The 21,433-nt window shown below is 35.7% G+C and overlaps 1 protein-coding gene across 5 annotated transcripts in view; it reads right to left on the bottom strand.

Moving 5' to 3' along the window:
* Positions 1–21,433, bottom strand: part of CDH18 (cadherin 18) — a 522,337-nt gene that overhangs the window by 17,121 nt on the left and 483,783 nt on the right. For 4 of the 5 annotated variants that reach the window (XM_039548866.1, XM_039548869.1, XM_039548867.1 and 1 more), the window contains 2 exons: positions 9,170–9,291; positions 3,139–3,256 (listed from right to left, as the gene is read on the bottom strand). In XM_039548866.1, the coding sequence (XP_039404800.1) occupies positions 3,139–3,256; positions 9,170–9,291 (240 nt within the window). Of the gene's footprint in view, positions 1–2,040; positions 2,741–3,138; positions 3,257–9,169; positions 9,292–21,433 lie in introns of those variants that run through there. The other variant, XM_039548870.1, reaches the window with a different exon arrangement.

The following is a 21,433-nucleotide window of genomic DNA, read 5'->3' as shown; positions in this document are numbered from 1 at the left end:
GAAAATGTCTACCGACATTTTTATGAAATGAAACCTTTTTCCTGAAGAAATAAAAGGAGTGGATGACTAGATTAGAAGGTGACTGCAAGAGGAATATAGTTTTGTAGAGACAGATACAGCTACTACTGACTACCATTTTCTATGTGACATCAAGAACTTGGGTTTATCATTCTGCAAAACATTATCACAAATTATGTTTAGGCAATTTTTGTCAGTATTTCTTTAAAAGCATAACATAACAAACAAACAAATGAAACCCTCCAAGACTTCCAGCCTTTATAGAATTCAGAAATCCAGATGTAAAAATAGCAGCTGTCTTCTATTAAGAACATTCAGATTATTTTTAATGCCTGATGCTTGAAAACATGAGTTTTCAAAAGTGTAAACTTGTCACAGACATAAGAAAAGCCTTTTCTGCCTGCCTTCTTTCAGCTATTTCCTAGAATAAAAAGCAACAGAATATCTGTTTCTGAATAGAAGTAGATGAGAAATATGATAGTTGTAAGTGCTAGGTAACTGCATATTGTGCATGTACTTCATAGGTATTTTACTGATATTTTATGTATAGATTGTGTCACAAAGGAAAGGTCCCAATAAAGGACAGTGTTTAAGCAATACACTCAAAGTGTCTTTTACCAAGCAAAATCATGACTATGCATTTGTTTTTAAGATAAATTTCTTGTTATCATTTGAGTTAAGCAGTCATTTTGTTAATTATATGGCCGGTTTGGAAGTTGCATTACTTGAGTCTCTGTATGTGTGAGAAGTTTTATGCAAGATGCTACAGGAAGTGCATACTTTTGTACTTCCTTAGGTGAAATAAAAACACAATGCACAATAGGCTTTTACCTTAAAAGACACCTTTTTCAGTTCTTTCATCTACTTCCCCCCATAAAATTCAATCTAGGATAATCCAAACACTGATTTCAGCTGTTGATTGCTAAGTCACTGCTCATTGATCTTGGGGAAGTCACAAGAAAGCAGCAAGTGCTTCTATCCAAAGCTGAATATTTCTATCCAAAGCATGACATTGCTGTATCAAAAGCTTGTTAGAAGTTTGTGCCCTCTTATAAATCTGTGTAGTTAAATAACTTACGTAGTAATGAACACACAATACAGATCCAGCTTTAAATATGTTCAAAACCATAAAAAATCTACTTTGTCACAAACTACAATTTTAGTAGAGCTGTTCAAAAACACTTCGCGATGTAAGCATTTTGTGTTGAAACAAACATGCCTGTGTTTGGTCACTGGTTACCCTGTGCTACATGGGACAGCGAGAGTTATTGGTAAGACAGTCCCTAGTACCACGGAGTTCTGCCTATGTCACGGTGAGAAAAGAAGCCTCTCCCAGAATGCTTTGTTCTGTTATGGTAATCTACCCCAGTTCTATTTCCCTGGTTGGCCCATGGACCCTCCACCTCCTTGTTACCTTATATGTTCCATGCCTTAGAGGGTTCTCCCTTCCCTGTTCTCCCCATTGGCCTTTGCCCCTCACACTCCCCCAAAGTTTCCCTATTGGTCCCTGATGCTCCCTCCACTCCTGTACTAAAACCTAGACCCTGCACTGCTCTCAGTCTTTTGCCTCTAAAACCCTTCACAGTGTAGAAGCAATAAACAGCTCCTTTGGACATCTCTGCAAAGACCCTTCCTGCCTCTTTGCTGCCGATCATATTACTGAAGCTCTCCGTGTGTTTGTGCACACAGGCGTGTGTGAGTCTATGTAGCTGATGCTGCTGAGTGGCTTCGCTTTGGAGACGCCTTTCAGAGATCGCTACACCTTGTGCTCCGGCACAGAAATGTCAGAGCCAGAGAGATCGCGAGACCTGTGGTCTTTCGCATGAGATCACAGTCCAATACTAAATGAGTTTGTTGGAAGCGTAGACTAAAATACAAAAATGCATAGTGGTACACCTCCTTCATTTCAGAAACAACAGTCTGGCCTTTGCTATAAAGCAAATCTGAGTGGGATGATATATTAATCTGGGAAAGTGCTGGAGTCTCACTTAGGGAATATTTTTATATATTAATTAGCTGTTCAATTTTTATGGTTATTTATTGATATTGATATATATTTATTGATCTGTTTCGGAAATAGAATATGAAATCCATTAATGTAGTCCAAGCAAATAGCATGATTTTTTTTCTGCTGTAAGTATAGTTAAACATTGGAACAGATTCTTTAGGAAGATTATACAGTCTCCTTCCCTGATTGATTTTACAAACAGATAAAAAAGTCTGTAAAGAATTGTTTCAATATCACTTTATGTACCAAATATACCAGTGATGGAGTTAATACATTACAGAAGACTACTCAGAATGCATTCCACAGCAGTACTACAAATATATAACTGTAAAATAAAGCAAATCCCACATGCTTCTACACGGGCATACAAAGAAAACCCCACAACATGTGCATACACAAAACCTCAAGAGGAAAATTTAGACAAACATTTAATGTTTACTCTTATTTTCATCAGGTTGCAAAATGGAGACCACAAGGTAATACTTGACCAAGAGCAAGGCTGATTTAGGTTTGGGTTTTGGAAAGGTTAGACAGTTCTTTCACTCAAGAAATGTTCAGAAACACTTGGTTGGGTGACTCTAAGAGATGTTTTCCTTCTGGGCCTATCTGTTATGAATTTCTGATTGTAATGTTCAGGCACACTTTCTTAGGGATGGCATGAAGCAAAAGACTATCATCCAGGAACCACAGAAGGACCTGCTCTTGGTGTCACGTCTGTAAAAGTAAGCATGAATTACAACTTTTATGTCCCTTAGTTTTTTTTCTCCTTTAAGCAATAATTGGCAATAACCTTGACAGTACCCAGTCAGTGCTACTCTCCTAAAAGTAAGTGAAATTTACATATTTTTCATTAATCCACTTTTCAAAAACATTCCTGAATGTATGAATTATAAATGCTAAAATAAAATGGAATATAAATCCAAAATGAAATATCTGATTATTCATAGTTTACAATATACTGTGTACACATGTCCTTGCTATCCAACAGCTCAGCAATGACATATTACGGTTTTCCCTTTCTATCAGGAAATGCATGGAAATTGTTCTGTTCAATTGAGACATCCCAGACAAAACAGAAGCCCATTTCTTTGAGATTTATGTATTTGATTTACCTTCATTGTTCCTTAGAGAAAAGTTGGGATTCAAAGAAAGCCCTTCATCAAGAGAAAAATGGAATCTTGCACCATTTGCAGAGTTATCTTTGTCAGTAGCAGTGATAGTCTGAATTACCTGAAATAAAAATTAACAGTGACTGTGTTGAAATTTGAACTTGACCCATATAGTACCTGACCTCAGCAGGATGCTCAAGTTTACCTTATTTTAATTTTCTACTTGACTGCTGCTGAATTCAACAGATGAAATGACTGGGTCATTAACTCTATTTCTCTAGTAGGAAATATTTTAGGAACAACACTTCAGAGCCAGGTAAAAGCATCTAAAGTATCTATACTTTCTGATGTTTTGATACAGTCGGGACCCGGTATAGAGATTATCACCATCTGCATTGCATCCTGCTGAGTTCCTGAATTAGTGTTTTAACTAAATGTCTGTTTTTATGGAGGCAATAGACAAGCTGAACCAGGATGGTCTATGTAAAGTGTCATCTGCTTGCTGTCCTGATAATTAGATGTACTTCAATATTGGTAAGGAAAAATAATTAACTAAAATAGCAGGCATATATTGCCATATTTGTGCTTAAAATTCCTGTGAAGGATCAGTTTTAGACTGCCAGAGAACAGAACAGGAAGAACAGCAGCCACTCCTGGCTTTAATTTAGTTTGCCCAAAAAGGAACAGAACTGGATGTAGCAACCATGTATGAGAGAGGTATTTTTGAAAGGTAGGACCTTTGCCTTCGAAAGCCCTGGTGGTTTTTTAAATTTACTTTCAACTAAAATTGATCTAGGCTGTTGGAATGTGGGACCAAACAGTATTTCTACCTCTGCTTTCATTTTCATGCTGAGTCTTGAAACTCAAGTGCTAAAGTGGAATCCAATAAAAGTTGTTCTTGTGATATAGGCAGTGAAGCCCACACAGACTGCTGCGCAGACCTGATAGATATCCTGAGGGAAGCATAAAAAGGGGAGGAAAAATGCTCTTTTCATAAGAATTTTTTCTGTCCAGTGTTCAGCTATACTCTGTCTGGACTGAACCTGAAACATAAACAGTGCAGACTCCAGTGGTTTGGTCTGTTTTAAAACTGAAAGACACCACACAATTCTCTACCTCCATTCACCTAAGAGAAGAAAAACAAATATATTTTTAAACCATGTTCTGCTTTGGGCTGGGGTTGAGTCAATTTTCTTCACAGTAGCTGGTATGGGGCTGTGGTTTTGATTTGTGCTGGAAAAGTTGTTGGTAACACAGAGATGTTTCTGTCATTGCTGAGCAGGGCTTGAACAGCATCAAGGTCTTTTCTGTTTCGTGTACCACCCCGCCAGCGAGGGGGTGTGGGTGCAGGGAAAGTTGTGAGGGGACACAGCCAGGACAGCTGATCCCAACTGACCAAAAGGATTTTCCATACTGTATGATGTCATGCACACTTATGAAGCTGGGGGAAGAAGAATGGAGGAGGGGATGTTTGGAGTGATGGTGTTTGTCTTCCAAAGTCAACGTTGCTACATGTGATGTTGCCCTGCTCTCCTGGAGATGGCTGAACACCTGCCTGCCTGTGAGAAGTGGTGATTTCCTTGCTTTTCTTTGCTTGCATGTGCAGCTTTGGCAATACTATTAGACTGTCATTATCTCAACCCACAAGTTGTCTCACTTTTACTTTCCTGATTCTCTTCCCCATCCCACTGGTGGGGGAGTGAGCGAGTGGCTGCGTGGGGAAGAGTTGCCAACTGGGGTTAAGCCATGATGTCTCAATAGGGTATAATGCTTATTCCACGTACTATACACAATAAAGTACATTGCACTGACTATACACATCTGAGACAATTATCAATACTTACGATGGTTGCCAAGAATATTTTACAAGTTTGCCTTAATACTTTTTTGCTGAAGTGGAGCAGAGTAAGATCAATCTGAAACAATCTGAAATATCTATAATCATGCATATGACTTTTACCAAAGTCATGGCAATATTGGTTGAAAACTTTGGCAAAAGCTAATTTCTCACCACTGAATTTTGAAAAGGTGGCACAACTGTTAGTGAAACAACCATGTAAAACCAGAAATATAAGATTTTCTTAGCTATATATGTTTAATTCATAGTGTTGAAATTGTATGTGACACAGCAAGACAAAGAAAAGGGTGATAGAATATGTTCAAAAGAATCAATTTCTGTTATTATTCAAATACTAAAAATACTGTTAAATACCATACACATCTGTAAAAACTTCAGATAAGAAAAATATGTTATTTTGTTAAATATTTGTTTGTAAATCCTCAGTGGTGTTTCTCAGTGAAATATAAGTCAATTTGCTGTGCAGCTTCAGCTTTTATTTGACAGCCTTGTGGATAAATTTTCATCCTGTTGCCCTGTGCTACATAAAACATTCAGTGACATTTTACAGAATGCTGCTTCAAGAACATGCCATTTTGCAACAAAAATACCTTTGATCAAGGCCTCAGTGACATGACTAGTATAAAAATTATTTTGTTTTAAGACTAACTTTATAACTCAAAATATACTGTCTATATTCCCTGATTTCACACACAGAAATTCAAGTATTCCCTGAACTCATGAATGTATGTAAAAAGTATAGCACCACATGGTACAGAAGTTACGTTTTTTCACATAGAAAATAAACATTGTATGTTTACTAGGACAGGTCAAAGCATTTTCAGAGATCTGTTTTTAAACAGAAAGTTCACACACTTTCAGAAAAGATTTCTAAGACATTCATTCAGTGGTGAGAAACAAGAGTATGTGTCACCTTGACATCCAAATGTACTATTAACCCTTTTCTAATTAATTGACCAAGTACTTAATAGCCTATTAGTAGACATTAAAATGTACCTTGCAAAGCCTGATTAAAATAAAGATGTAGACACATAACCTCAGCTTCAGTAAAGCCCAGTTGACAACACTGATAGGATGAAACTGAAGGGTCATGCTATTCTTTTAAAGGTGAGACATGATGAGAAAAGAGAATTTCAAGAACTGAGGAGAACTAATTGAAGAGGACAGAGAGCAGGTGCTAAATTTTACTCAGAATCTTTTTAGAACTGAATCAATAAACAAGCAAATATACACATGACAAACACATAGTAGAGGCATTCCTTGCCAGCTAACATTGATTTCTTTTGTGGAAGATGGCAAAATGTCATTTTCCTACATTGGCTAAAATTGGCAGTCATTTACAAAATCAGTATATGTCGAGTAGTCAGTATCCTCCACGTCTGAATGTCATCTAAGATCAAATCACAGCTACTTTATCTACTTTAATGTATAATATCAATCAGGCTTCACTTGGAATCTATTGTAGATACTTAGTCTATCTTCTCAACTCTATGATTACTAAGTGACTAAAGCAGTCACTTCAGCATGGAAATTATCGTCTCCTCACAAGCATTTTCTTTTTGACATGCCTTAGGGTTGGTCATTTAAGCTTAAGGCTTAAGCATTAAGCACTTGAAGCTTTTTTTTTTTTTTTTTTTTTTTAATGCAAAAGGTAGAGCAGTGGAGGGAGAAAGAAGCAGGAGATAAGGCTCTGCAATTAGATGATACTGTGATTTCACTCCATAGAAGGATCTTCTGATAACAAACAAGCAATAACAAAAAGACTTCCAATGGCAATCTACTGGTTAGTTTATCTCACACATAATAATTTCAAAATGGATGTGCTGAGGAAAGAAATAATTAATGTTAAGGACAGTGCAACCAGGAAGCCCAAGTCAAGCAGATGTCCCCAGCAGTACAGAATTTGTTCTGTAGAGATAAATATTATGAAACATTCTCACAGGATGATGGATAACTCAAAGTTATACTGTCTTTTTAGTGATTCAGAACCACCTAGTTAGGAACACTTTTTAGCATATAGAACACTTGTGGTGTTCCGCAATGTTTATTTGCCCCTCGCTAATATTTGTTGAACACCATCTTACTTTTTTCTTTCCTTAGACTAGATGGTAACATCTGAGAAAAAGACACGTACTTTCTTGCTTTGTTTTGGATTTTGTTTAGTGTTACATTTTTTTCTAAAACCTTGTTGTGAAATGCAAATAAAAAAATCTCATTACAAATATGTACAGGAGTCCTGTTAGTTGAAGAATACAGTATCAAGCTGGTCCAGCCTTTGGCGTTAAACCACTGCTTGTAGAGTCCCTCATGGTAGCACTTATCTTGGGTGTTAAATTGCAGCGTTGCCACGGTCAGGAGTCATTCAGACTTGCAACAGTAGCTCAGGGGAAAATACAAGGCTGACCCAAATAGTGAGCCAATGCTATTGTATCCCTTAAAGATCTCACCTGTAAATTATCATTTGTAAGACTACAACTGGAGAATTAAAACTTTGCTGTGAAACATTAGCTACGCACAAGGAACATTTCTGAGATATTTTAAGCAAAGAACATTTCTGAGATAGCTTCACTGCCTGCTTTACTTTATTATTGGCTATATAAAATGAACATTTATTGCTAAATTATGTGATTTAAAAATATAAGAAAAAGTTGAAAGCAATTGCAATTAATGCTTAAAAGAGTTTTTTTTTACATTAGTTTTTAAAAAATTCTAATTCTTCTATATCTGCCTTTATTTGAGGTTTTCAGAACATTATTTTTACTTTAATAAGCATTTAATAAGAGATATCAAGTTTCACTGCATACCTGCATCTTGATCTTGATTCTATCTCAAGGAGAATAGAGAGGAATTGGAGAAAGTTTAAAGGAATAAAAGATGAATGATCAAAAGTCTAGAAGGGCTTTATCATGGACTGCCCCAGTTAAGTAGGACTGACTCATTCTGTATAAGATACAGCTAAGGGACAATGTGCTAGAGTTTTATGCATGTCACAGCGATAATAAATAGGGATCAGCTGCACTCCGTCTTTATCTCCCAAGAGAACTGGTAAATATAAATTGAAGACAGTATGGAAAGATTAAAAAAAAAAAAAAAGTTAGGTCTTCTTGAAGGATGCAATTGAACTGCAAAATGCCTTGGTGCATGAGGTAGCAGATATCAAAAATTTATGTTTTTTATAGGAAAAGTTAGACAGGTTCATATGAGATGGTTATTAAAGGATTATTGAAAATACACAAACCACATTTGGATCAGGAAATGACCTGCAAACAATCTGAAGTATTTGTGGTAATTGTCATACACACTTGCCGTGTTCTTATACTGTCCTTTAGGTGCCAGCTTTTGGCTACTGTTAGAGTGAAGACAACTTTGATCAGGCTACAGTCAGACAAAGTATGGCATTTTTATAGTCTCAGCTCTAAAATATAAATATATTACTATGCATTTGTGTACACTGCTTTCAAGGATTTGATGAAAATAATGTTATTACTAGTAATATATTCCTCAGGAAAGATATGAGCTCATAATTGAAACATACAACCTGTGCAATAATGAAAAACAAGCATAGTGTGGGTAAAAACTCAATCTATGCAGAAAAGCAAAAGCACTTGTTAAAATTGTCAAACCCTGGACTGCAATGAAGTGCATCAATCAGAGGAGCAGCGGCTGGAATATGATTCAGCTATTCAGTCTCAGTTCTGGCCCTTCCCATGCTCATAGTTGTGAAAAACCCATTCAAGATCTTTCATGTAATGACCCTGCATAGACAGGGCAACCAACATGCAAAGAGCGAGCATGTGAGCCATGCTCACCAGCCATTTCAGTGAGCTGCATTTGAAACATTGCTACTATGTGGCACTCACATGAGAGATGTTAAATCTGCTTCATTCACTTTGTTCAGCATAGTGGCTTGTCAAATTCTATCCCTTATCTGGCAGGATTAAAGTTTTACCTGTCTTTACAGAAGATAGTTTGAGTATTTTTTTTGCAGCAGCAAGAAAGAGATATTGAACAAATGCCACAATTTTCTCGCTTCTGTCTAATACAATTAAAATTTCAATCAAATGCAAAATGCTAACATGAAATCAGAAAGAATTATGACATGTTCCAAACTTCTGACATATGTATCATTAAAAAAAGCAATTGTTATCACTGGGAGAAATATAGTGCGAGAGTTACCTGACCAGGCTTTGTGTTTTCACAGACGATGATATCATAATCTCTGGCAAGCTCTGGAGGATTGTCATTGACATCCAGGATTCTAACACCAACTGGAACGTGGCTCACTAGCCTAGGATTGTCTGCAAAACACACAGGATGTTATGAAGCCTTTTGAAAACAGGATGTTATGAAGCCTTTTGAAATACTCAATATTGAATGTCATCCTCAATTTAAAAGTGGTTTATTAACACAATAACTAGATGAAAACTGGATGCAGTTACAGAAATTTAGGTAACAACATACTAAAAGATGTTTGTTGTGGTTCATTAACTGTTTTGAAAAAATAGCAATTAAAAAGAGTGGGAAGTATTTTGTGAGTCTCAAGTCGCTTATATCAAATAGAAGTTATTCTGGAAATGAAGTGGGAGGAAGCTGCTAGACTTACATGTTACACTGTATGCTAAGAAATGATTAATTGCTTGGTAATGAATGTTAAAGTGTCATTAGCATATTGAATTAAATCTAACACAAAAAAATATTAAAGCATTTTTCTTTTTCACAGTTCCTTAAAGGGTTTAGAAAATAAAATGCAACTATAATAATAAAATATGAATGCATAAGTACATATAAACCTTTCCCAAGCTTGAGTTCAGGTTTCTCACAAGTTACTATGGTATTTCACATAGTAATTAGTGAGTGTGGTTTAGGAGAAGAAAAGAAAGTTTAGCAGAAGTGAGTCTGGCTTTTGCAGGAAGAAAACAATGTTTAAGTAACAATGCCTTAGGCTGTGATCTGTACTTTCATGAGAGCTCACCCTCAGAAAGATTACAGTCTCAAAAATGCAAGAGAAATTGAATCCTTTCAACAAGAATACACTTTCCATGATAAAATGAAAAAAAAAAACCCAAACCAATTCTTTTCGATCCATAACACTCTTGTTCTTACTTCTAAGTAGTAAGGTAATTTTATTTTGTTGAGAGAATTATGTATTTAAACTTTTTATAATTAACTAATATATGGCTTCTGGAGTTCATACCAGTATCAATCAGTTAGATGACAAACTTTATCTTATGTTCACCAACTAAATGAGACTATCAGTAGAAGACATTAAAGTCAATGTTTCAAATACAATGAAATGGAAGAATGGGGTATTACAGATTGACATTTTAAAAGTTCATGTCCCTGTGTGTGTTCATGAGAAGAAAAGAAAAATAAAAAAAAAAGGAGAGAAACATTAGTAGTCCAAACTTCATTCACCATGGTTATTTTGTTCGTAATGAATCTTTACCATGTTTCTGTTAAAAAGGGTCATTTTTAAAATGCCTTATACTCATCACACCTTTAATGATCTCTGTTCAGAATTCTGGAAAACATTGATTATACACATACTTGGCTTTAAAGCTACCAGTCATATACACTCATGATGAAAGAATATTTGAAAATGTTGGACTTAATTCAGCAAATGGAGAGACCTCTCCTTCTTGGTTTTCACATGGGATACTAGCCAAAGCATCCAGGTCTTAGAAGTTCCCTCAGATTTTTCACATTTTCTTTTTAACTAATATGTATATGTTCAGATGATGATTTTAATTCACTTTTGGAACTTAGTCAACTATCCCCATAAAATGTGAATAGAAAGGAGACAAAAAAGTCAAGAGAAAAGGAAGAATTAACTAAGAGAGTAATGCTATTCCCAACTACCATTAGCATTAGAAGTTAAAAGAACATTCTCAGAAGACATTTATAGACTTGAAAATTCCATTTTCTTGCTGAAATTTTCCCTGACAGTTGTTATTTTCAGCTTTATGCTGAACCTGTGAATATCTTTGTAACAGGTGAACTAAGGGACTAAACTGGACTATCTTAGCTGTGTTTAAGCAAGACTGAGGCTTTCTACTGCTATTTCTATTCCACACCTTTAGTGGAAAACTTTGAGGAAAGTTAAAATGCTAGGGATATATGAAGTGAAGGTAAGGAAGAATGACACTTGACTTCCACTAAGAATTTGGGAGAAGGGAACCATTATCTACCTTTGCTGTTATTTCTGAAGGAAGCAATCTTCTCTCCAGGAGAACACTTGCAGTATGAGTATTAATACAAAAAGATGTTTGTTCCTTTCCTGGATGTAGGTCAACAGATTGTGTAGAACACCACAAGCAGTAGAGATTTAAAATTTCTTACTGCTCACTTAAATATAGCTTGCAACTCATTTAGGTAACTTCCTCTGTCAACATAATCAGACAATTAAATTACAAAAATCCTCTAATTACAATTACAGAACATGATATCTATGGCTCAAAGAAACTTCTGTTTTAAGGCTTTGTTGGGGAGGTTCTTGAATATAATTTGTGAGGTATGTGAACTAGAAAGTGGTATAAATGAAAGCAAGGACAATGCACATGGAGAGAGAGTACATAAATCATAGCAAGGAGCTGGAAGGCAGAGATCACTGTAAAGAGTTAATGACAAATAAATACATTTGGGAGGGGATTCATAAATGATAATGAAGAATTTGAAGATCTTAATACTATAGAAAACCTGGAAGAGCTTTAGCAAGAAGGCAACAGAAGTTGTGATTATCAGATAATCACAGGATCACTGAAAAATCTTAGTTGAAAGGAGGTCACTGGTCCAGTTTCCAGCTCAAAGCAGGGTCATCTTCAAAGGTATAAGGGGGTATAATATATCTAAGAGGAAGGGAGTGAAAAAGCAGGGAGAGCACAGGGCAGAGGATACCACAGATAAAGGACTGCTCTGTAGGCCTGGCATGTTTGGAATAGTTACTGGGGAAGGAAAAATCAAACTTTTTAGTCCAGTGCGTGACAAAAAGAGTTAAATACTTTTGTTTCAGTACAGTGTTGCAGACCTCTTTGCCCCACCTTGAATGTGTCCTCTTGTATGCCTCCTGTCACTACTACCCAGAGCACTCTTACTCGAGGAAGTTAGATTTGCAGTAGTTTTACATAGAGGGTTTATGGAGATTCAGTAAAGTTACCTTTATTTCTTTTGCAGCTGTTTTGCAGTACAAAGAATTTATAAATACCTCATCAGTTTGAAAGTGCTCTTTACGCACACAGTACTATTAGTAACTCTCTGGAAGCAGGTACCTCATGGGATCACTGACATTTGCAGGAAAATTTCCATACTGACAGGCTACTCACTAAAAAATGCTAATAGGTACAGTATTAACACCACTTACCAAAACAGTCTTGAAGAGTGTGCATACAACATAGATTTGCATGCAAGGCGACAGAACAGTTTATAATGGGGGAAGAGAATGTGAAGGAATTGAAGGAAATACAAGGTTTTTCCTTTTTCTTAAGTTTTGATTTTGAGAACTAACATAAACTCTTATCTTTTTCAAGAATACAATTCACCTTCAATCTCCAAACCAATCTAATAATTGGCACTTTTAATTGTACATTTTTCTTAATTAGACAAATTTCTTGCAGGAGTTTGGCAGATTTCCAGTTTTAAGATAATCAGTGCTGACATACATTTCAGGCCTGCACATTACAAAATATTCTGTGTCCTATTAGCATTATGCCTCAAGAGCAGATTTTTCAAAGTGAATGCTCTGTTTTAAGGGGTAACGGAAGCAGAAACATTGCTCTGATTCACCTATGCTAGGGACTTGCTTTCTTATGCTTGAGACTTTTCCCAGAATAAACAGCTCTTTTTCCAGAATACTAAACATCTGTAAAGTGAATCAATTTCATTACCAGATCCTCTATTGGCAAGTCCACTATAAATTTACAGAAGACCCAATTAACAGCCAATGTGAAGCCTTGAGTCTTCTCTTTGACTAGTTTCTGGGGGCAAACTTTAAAACCCCCATTTAAGAAGAAAGATTTTTTAATGCAGATACTGATGTCTGAGACTTCCTTTTCACAATAACAAAATTCCCAAAGGCTTTATGAAAATAAATTCTACTTGCATGACTTTCAGAATTGAAGTCCTGACATCAACAATCTTTTGTGGGTTTGTTTATTTGCTTTTTCTTGTTTTGTTTTCTTGGTTTTTTTCAACTTTTTTTTTTAAGTTAGACTGGTACCTAACTGTAGATTCTTTCATAACTGTTTTACTGTATAAGCCCATTTTGACATCTTTTCAAGACCTTAGAATGCAAACCAATACTTAGGAAATTCAACTAGCTCTCTACACCATTATTTTTAAAGAGAAGTACAAAGCACTCATCACACTTCTCTAATAAAGATTAGTTTTAACATATTAGAAGAATAAACATAGATCTAGGAAGAATAAAATATACCACTGAAACAAAGCTAAAGTGACAAAAGAATGCCCAATATGCAAATGAGAGTGGCACTATTCATAAAATACTGGGTTTAATTCAGGATGGTGTATATGTGATAAACTAAATTTTCTGGCAAGGAGAAAATTATGCAGGATCTAGGAATAAGTGTAATGTTCCAGTCTGGTTTTTTCTAAGGAAGTGGGTATCTCTAAATAATGTTATCTGAATTTGGATAGCTAATGTTTTTTTTTTTTCTTGTAGCAAAATTTAACTTTTCACTGATGAACACAAAGCTGAAGGTGCTGCTCAGTTCTCTTGGATCACAGTAGCAGTGATAGCAGCAGCAGCTATAGAAGCAATAGTAAAAATCATAGCATTGCACTAGACCAAAAACATTTAGAGCTTTCAAGCTGGAAACTCCCTCTTGCCTTAATGCAAGCAAAATTCTCACAGACAATGTTGGTGTTGACTGCCTGATTAGAACAGGGCACCAGAAAATATACCAGTTCTGTGGCTGGAAATGCCCTTTTTGAAATTTCTGTCACAAAGCTTCCCATGGGGAAATAAATGCCATATGATTCCAAGTTCTATCCTTTCTCTGGGGCCCCACCTTGGGAGCTAAGAAGAGCTGTACCCTACCCCATTTTCAGATGATAATGTAGGAGTACCTTCATCATAGCTTTTCCCAAAGAAACAGGAGAAGAAAATCCAGCATGCCTAGAAGCCAATGACTAAACCAATATAAATAGGGAATAAGCATTGAAATTGGAATTAGAAGCATCATTTCTTGAATAGGATGGAGACCTTACTGCCTTTCAACAACTGTTGGATTTTTTAAATACCTTTTTTGTAGGCTTTCCTTATTGCATTGATAAGTACATTTAAAAGAACAGTAGATGCTGCTACATATGACTTTTGAACACTTACAGGAACTGTTATTCCACCACATCTCTGGGCAGCTTGTTCCAGTGCCTGACCACTCTGTCAATGAAGAAAATTTTCCTAATATCAAGATAAAATGTCCCCTGGTAAAACTTTAAACTGTTTCCTCTTGTCCTCTCACTTGGTACTAGGTAGAAGAGGCCAACCCCCACCTTGCTGCAACCTCCTCTCAGGTGGTGGTAGAGAGCAATAATGTCTTCCCTGAGCCTCCTTTTTTCCAGGCTAAATGGTTGGATTCAATGATCCTAGAAATCTTTTCCAACCTTAATGATTCTATGATGCTATAAATTCGTATTTTTGTGATGCATTAGTAGGCAGCTTGCCAAGGCTTAAAGTAAACTGTGTATCATTGGTAAGTTTGGACAGGGTACCAGTACTGCGTCCAGCTCTCACCAGTAAAAAGATACCAGATATCCAGGTCATCACTACACCATGACCAATAGAGTCTCAAAATTCAGACCCTGCAGTTTTGTTTTTACAATCTACTTTAATCTGTTTTAGATTTAGGGAAAAAAAATTGTCAGAATCTGTTTCTTGGAAAAATAAAGTAAACGTTACCAATACCAAAACTCTTTCTGAAACTGAGCTAGCAGGCAGAATGCAACTGAGGTCAAAGATGAAGAATGAACATGATTTTTTCCTCAGTGAAGGCAGGGTTTATGACAACAATTTTATTTCTGTTACTGTAATGTACCTATAGAGATAATAATAGATATAGCAAAACAATACAAAAAAAATATTTCCTTCTAATGATATTTAAAAAAAAATTAGTGAATTTCATTGTTTAAGTCTATTCTCTATTGATACACAAATCATTACATTTGAAGAAAAAACTGAGACTGAAAATCACTATGAGGACATTTTTTATTTATTGTAAGAAAAAATTCAAAGAAAAACTGAGACATGAATCTAGCAGCAAACTCACTGGTATTAAACAATCATCCTGCTGTCCACCAGATACAAAGTGCTAGGAGATTATAAAACTGCAACAGCATTTTGTTCTGATTTAGATTACTTTCTTAAGGATATTGTAAAGGAAACATTTTTTAAAAAATAATTATTTGACACAAACTATTAGAGTTATTCTTGGTTATGTGGAAAAATTTAAAATGAGAAAATAAATTGTCGCAACATCTTGTTCTTTTGTTTTCATGCTCTCTGCCAGGATACTATTCCTCTAAAGACTTATTTCTTTCAGGCAATGCATATATTTCTTTCATGTGTTTCAAAATAAATGGAAATGAATTGTTTATTTTTGTCTTTTCATTTCACTTTTTATAAAATAAATCAGCATGCCTCTTAATAGCATTAGCAGAAATACTATGTATACTTTATACCTCCCCTCTAGCTTCAGTTATCCTTCTCCATATGACAGCCTCATGTAGTGCTATCAGGAGTAATATATTTTAATATTCTACCAAAATCTTAATAATATCTTTTCTGCAACCATAAAATGTGAAAAAGAACTGTCAAATTCTTCTCAAAACTTGCTGTTTAATGACAGTAATATGAGTAGCAATATCCCTGTGATTCCAAAGAACAGATATAACCACACCTCACTATAACAATACACTTTATCTCTTTATTTGATGTAATTATAGGACTTTCTTTTTTCAACTTCTCAAGGGGTTTTATATTTCACTGCTGGAAATTATTATTTGTCTCTGTGAATCCTGTTTTCCTCTGAATTATGTAACTGTATCTTTCTGTTATTGTTTTTACCAAGACACATTAAAAAACTACTTATGTTGTAATTAGAAAAGGCACTTTAATGTTTTGTATTGTAATTCTTGTAAAATAAATGTTCCAAACTTTTATTCTTTTGAGCTATCTTGCTTTTTCACATATTTTAATTCTGAACAGGGTTTGTTGTCACTCTATTAAAACATGTCTGAAAGTTATTTCTTTGAGTAGTTTTTTGCAATGACAGGATTTTCACGGTGTCCTTTCCATAGCACATAGGGTATTGCATATTTTCTCAATGAAGTACTGCTCTAACCCAACACTTCAGTATTTTTTCCCCTGAAGTTCATATAAGGAATATGCATAGCAAATAAAATACAGAAGACATATAAACGAAGACAAATATATTTGCTTGGTTGGGGTTTTTTTTTCCAATATCTGATTTTGTCTAATACCTTGGAGATTTCTGGGTTTTTTTTCTGTAAAGTCAACTGCATAATGATGTCTCTTCAGTATTTTGATTTCTAATCTGTTACAGTATCAAAGCTCTGTATATACAGTATCCATCATGTGGTGGTTTTTTGCTGTCTCTTTATAGGTTTTCATTAAGTCTGGGGGATCTGACAGAACCTGGCAGGAACATCATTATTTCAAGTCTCCTGTTCTATACAGCCTTGCCACAGCTTTACAAATTAGGAACTCTGTATTGACCCTTCAAACACAAGTTTTTGCACCCATCATATTGAAGTTTTCCTTTAAGCAAATAGTGGAAAACTGCCTGATTTTCCATTTTCAAACAATTGCAGAGCATTTTGGAGACACTCAGAAGCACCACAACTCCATCGCCAAACTGTTGAGGATCTATCTAGTTAACCCAGCAATCCATTCTACACACTGATATGATAACCAGCTGGGTAAGAGAAATATGCAGAAATTTCGCAGTAGAAAGTACCTTTAAAATCTTTGAAATATAAGTGCTTATCTTGCTTTCAAAAAGTCACATTTCTAATTAGAAGTACAGTTATTATCCATCTAAATGTTGAATATTTTATGAACTCCAGTAGTCTTTTGATGTTAACATCCTCTGAAAAACATATCTAGAAGCTGGTTTTCTCTGTTTTCTTCTTTCATTTTCTTCTCCACATTCAAAACACAGTTCCCGGTATAAAAAAATCACAGAATCATTGATTTTGAAGGTGACTCCATAGATCTGCAAGTCCAGCTTCTCTGCTCAAAGCTGGATCTACTAGGGTGCATTAGTCTGGGCCATGTCCAGTTGAGTTCTGAATAGCTACAAGAAAGAGAATCCACAACCTCTCAATGTGACCTGTCCCAATTTTTGATCAATCCCACAGTAAAACCATTTTTCTTATTTGGTTTAAATGGAATTTTCTGTATTTCAATTTGTACACATTGCCTCCTGGATAGTACTCAGATGAGTCTTTCCTCATGTTGGTCATCTTTAGTCACCTTTTACACTCCCCCTAACAGTTATTTAAACACACTGATAAGCTCCTTATAAGCCTTCACATCTCCAGGCTGAACAATCCCAGCCTTTTCAGCCTATCCTCATATGAGAGATACTTCAGTCCCTAAGGATTTCATGCTCCTGCATTGGACTTAGTCCAGTATTTTGTACTGGGGAGCCCAGATCTGGCAGCATTCCTCGTGTGGCCTCACCAGGGCTGTATAGAGGGGAAAGATCACCTCTCTCAGCCTGCTGACCACATGCTTTCCCACACAGTGCAGAATGGCATTGGCCTCCTTTGCCACAAGGGTACATCACTGGCTCACGTTCAGCTTTCATCCACCAGGAGTTCCACATCCTTCTTTCAAAAGCTGCCCGCCTCTCAGTTGGTCCTCCATGTGAACTGGTGCATAGGATTATTCCTCTCCAAGTGCTAGACTTTGCATTTCCTGTTATTAAATCTCTCTTCACAAGATTTCCTGTTCACCCACTTCTTCAGCCTGTTGAGATCCTTCTGGCTGTCAACATGACAGTCTGATGTGTCAGCCATTACTCCAGTTTTGTGTCGTTTGCAAACTGGCTGAGAGTGCACCCTGTTCCACCAACCAGGCCATTAATGAAGAGATTAAAAAGCATTGTATCCTGTATCAACCACGGGGAGTACTTCCCACTGACTGGACTCCAGCTGCACTTTGGGCTGCTGGTTACAGCCCTTTGAACCTGCCTTTTCAGACAATTTTCATTCCACTTCACCCTTCATTTATCTAGACTGTTCTTCTGTGTGTCTTGCTCTTACATTAATCTCTCTCAATCTTCCTTAATTCTTATCATCTAGACAGGTAATTTTGGAATTTTAATCACTTCCTATCATTGAGTGCTATCATTAGAATGAATTCTAATTGACAGATTCTACACTACTCCTTAAAATAGCTCATCCTTAACTTTTTCCACTTCCAAAGGAACAGACTGTATTTTCTGTATTACTATGACTGTATTTCTTTCCTCTAAATCAGTCTTTCATCTGTTATAAAACATTGTGCACTTGCTTTGTATTTTCCTATTCTCATTACTCTTGCCAAAGACTTTTCAAAAACCTTTACTAGACCCAAGCAAATTCTATCTTCTCCCTCTTTCAAACAGACTTTTGTAAATTTTTTCAAAGAATTCTAAGGAGTCAATTAAATGGTAATAATTCTATGTAAACCGTATTTTACAACATTACTACTACTATTACTACTACTATTCCTTCCCCCTGCCCCAGATTTAGTCTGTAGATTCTTGAACATAAACTACAGTATTATTTTATTATCTTATTCCCTAATACCACAAAGAAATTTTAGGAAGCACCAGTACTGAAACAATCAAAGTAGATGCTTCTGGACACAAAAATTCCACTCCTCCTCATTGTATGGTGCTGTTTAAGAGCAATGAATGTTAAAGAAAGAAAAGGATTGATCATCCATTCTTATAGTAATGGTGTGCTTTAAGAAGTAACAGCATAAACAGGAAAAGCCCACTGATTATTACATCAGCATTATTCTCACAGAGCAAAGTGGTAGGACTTCCTCTGATTTCAGAGAGGACATTTGACCAATGCAGAGTGTATATACCACATATTGAGATGAAAAGTAAAAGTAAATGCCTTGTGAAAGGTTCAGAAAGAATAAGGCTGGAGCGTGAAGATATCATACATTTGGGGGTAGAAATATAATGCTAAGTACCATTTAGGTAAAATAACCCTGGTTACAAATAGTGGCCAAAAGGATGATAGGTAGAAACTGAATTCTATCACAGGGACATTTAATAACAGGAAATGTAACACAAAGTCAGGAGAGGAAAACACTTCAAGAAACCAGCTATAACCAATACTTTATACCTGCAGAGCACCTCTTGTTATTGAAGGAGTACAATCTTTAGGGGCCTTGCAGGTTCTGCTGTGTTCTTGGCTAAGCAAATGGTGTCAGAAGCTTCTATGTTTGTCAGATAAATTTGAAGAATCCCACTCCCACAGCTAAATAACTCTTTGGTCATAGCCTTTGACCTATATTTCAGCTTTTGTCTTAGTTCTGCAATACCTTCTGCTTGAACTTGAAATCAAAAGTCATAAAAGACTGTAGGTATGGGATAGATAGCACTTAAAGTAAGAGCTTTGGCCATACACAGCATATGCTCCTTGCTCCACCATAAATTCAATTGTTAAGTTCACAATGGATTTGGAAGAGAGCAACAGTGTTGTAATGGTTGAGGAACTAGACACAAGGAAAGGCTGTCTGTCATTTAGGCTGCCTGTCAGTCTGCCTGTCATCTTCACTACTCTCTTCCTTTTTTCATAACTGAATTGTTTTTCCAACGGAAACTATAGATTTACTTATTTTCCCAACCCCCAGCTTTAACCATAACAAAGACAGTGCAAGGGACAAAAAAATCAGATCTATGTTTCCCTGTAACAAATTGCACCTGAAACAGAAAATTCTAAGCAGTGTCAAAAAAAAAAAAAAAAAAAGGAAAAAGGGTATAATTTTTATTATTCATTCCATTCTGTTTTAGTTATAAACATAATCCTCCTTCTTCGTGCTCTTCTCACCATGATAAATGTACCAGAACTCTTTTGATTATGTGAAACAAATAATGTGTAGAATGCTATGCTTAAGTTTTATGCTACTGAGATTTCTTTCTGGAAAATAACTACATTTCAATGGATTCCAAAAAAGGACTCATGACTACTCCTTTTTTCAGTGTCCCAGTGTAGCTTTTAAGTCTTTTTTTGAATTAACACTATGCACCCGCTTATGATTAGGCTTTAATTATATTTTATTTCATGATGCATTGAAATAGCACATTCTATATGTGAAAACACTGTCAAGCACACAGGAGTGATAGTGTTTACTTTTTCAAAGAGCTAATCATAAAATTATAGATCCTATTATTTACTACAGAGAAGTACTTAGCTCAAAATGTCAATTTAGTTGTGAATGTAGGTACAATAATAAGAAACAATTTGTTATGTGTATGAAATATGTTCATGCTGTTTATTTAGTAGTGTGTGCTAGTGATGTAGTGGCAGAACAGATTAAATTTTAACCTAGAGATGAAACAGATGAAAGCAGACCAGGCTCAATGTCAGTGGCACCTGTTAGCAGTAAAACCTGTGTTTTGTCATAAAAAAAGAAACCAAAAAAAAAAAAGGAAAACGAATATACGTAAAAGTATTTCACAGTTTTGATCAAAATCACTGCCACTGAAAGATGGTGTCATGAATAGTGCTTAGGAGGACTGGATCTATTGATCCAAGATGGGATTTTTTCTTTCGTCATTTGTTTTGTTGAGTTTTTTAAATTTAAAACTTTGACTGTGGAAAAATAAAGACCCTGTGATAAAAAGGTTAACTGAAAAGTTCTTTACACTGTCCTTGCCTCAAGTAGAAATATTTGTCTCAGACTACTCAGCCAGATGTTTTTTGATCATTGCAGGGCTTATCTGAGGCAATGGAAATTCATCAAAATTAGAGGGCTTTCAAATGCACAGGTAAGTATTTATTGTACCTTTATTTGTCAATTTGCCTATTAAAAGGCCAGAGACATAATCAGAAACTGCAAGGAATCTATGGATTATAAATTAACATGGCCATAAATTTAGTATCTAATTCATTAAAATAGTAAAATTGATAGTAGATACAAGAAGGAAAGATGAATTTCTTAGACCGTTCTATATAGTCTTAACTTCTAAGACATATGAACTATGAAACTCAAATGGGACAAGCTGTTGATTTTAGGACACTGAATGCTTAGAAATGTTGCTGGGTAAATAGGCAGCCTTCTGCCCCATGCAGAGAAATGCGGCAAATTTACACAGGTGGAATCACATAGGCATGTGGCATTTTGTTTAATTGTTCTGTGGAGTTAAGAGTATTCACACAGACGTGGGAAACTCTCCT

This window comes from Corvus cornix, chromosome 2, assembly GCF_000738735.6.
Source record: "Corvus cornix cornix isolate S_Up_H32 chromosome 2, ASM73873v5, whole genome shotgun sequence".
Classification (NCBI taxonomy): Eukaryota; Metazoa; Chordata; class Aves; order Passeriformes; family Corvidae; genus Corvus; species Corvus cornix.
The sequence above is the reverse complement of the archived record's forward strand: the minus strand, read 5'-3'. Positions and strand labels throughout refer to the sequence as shown.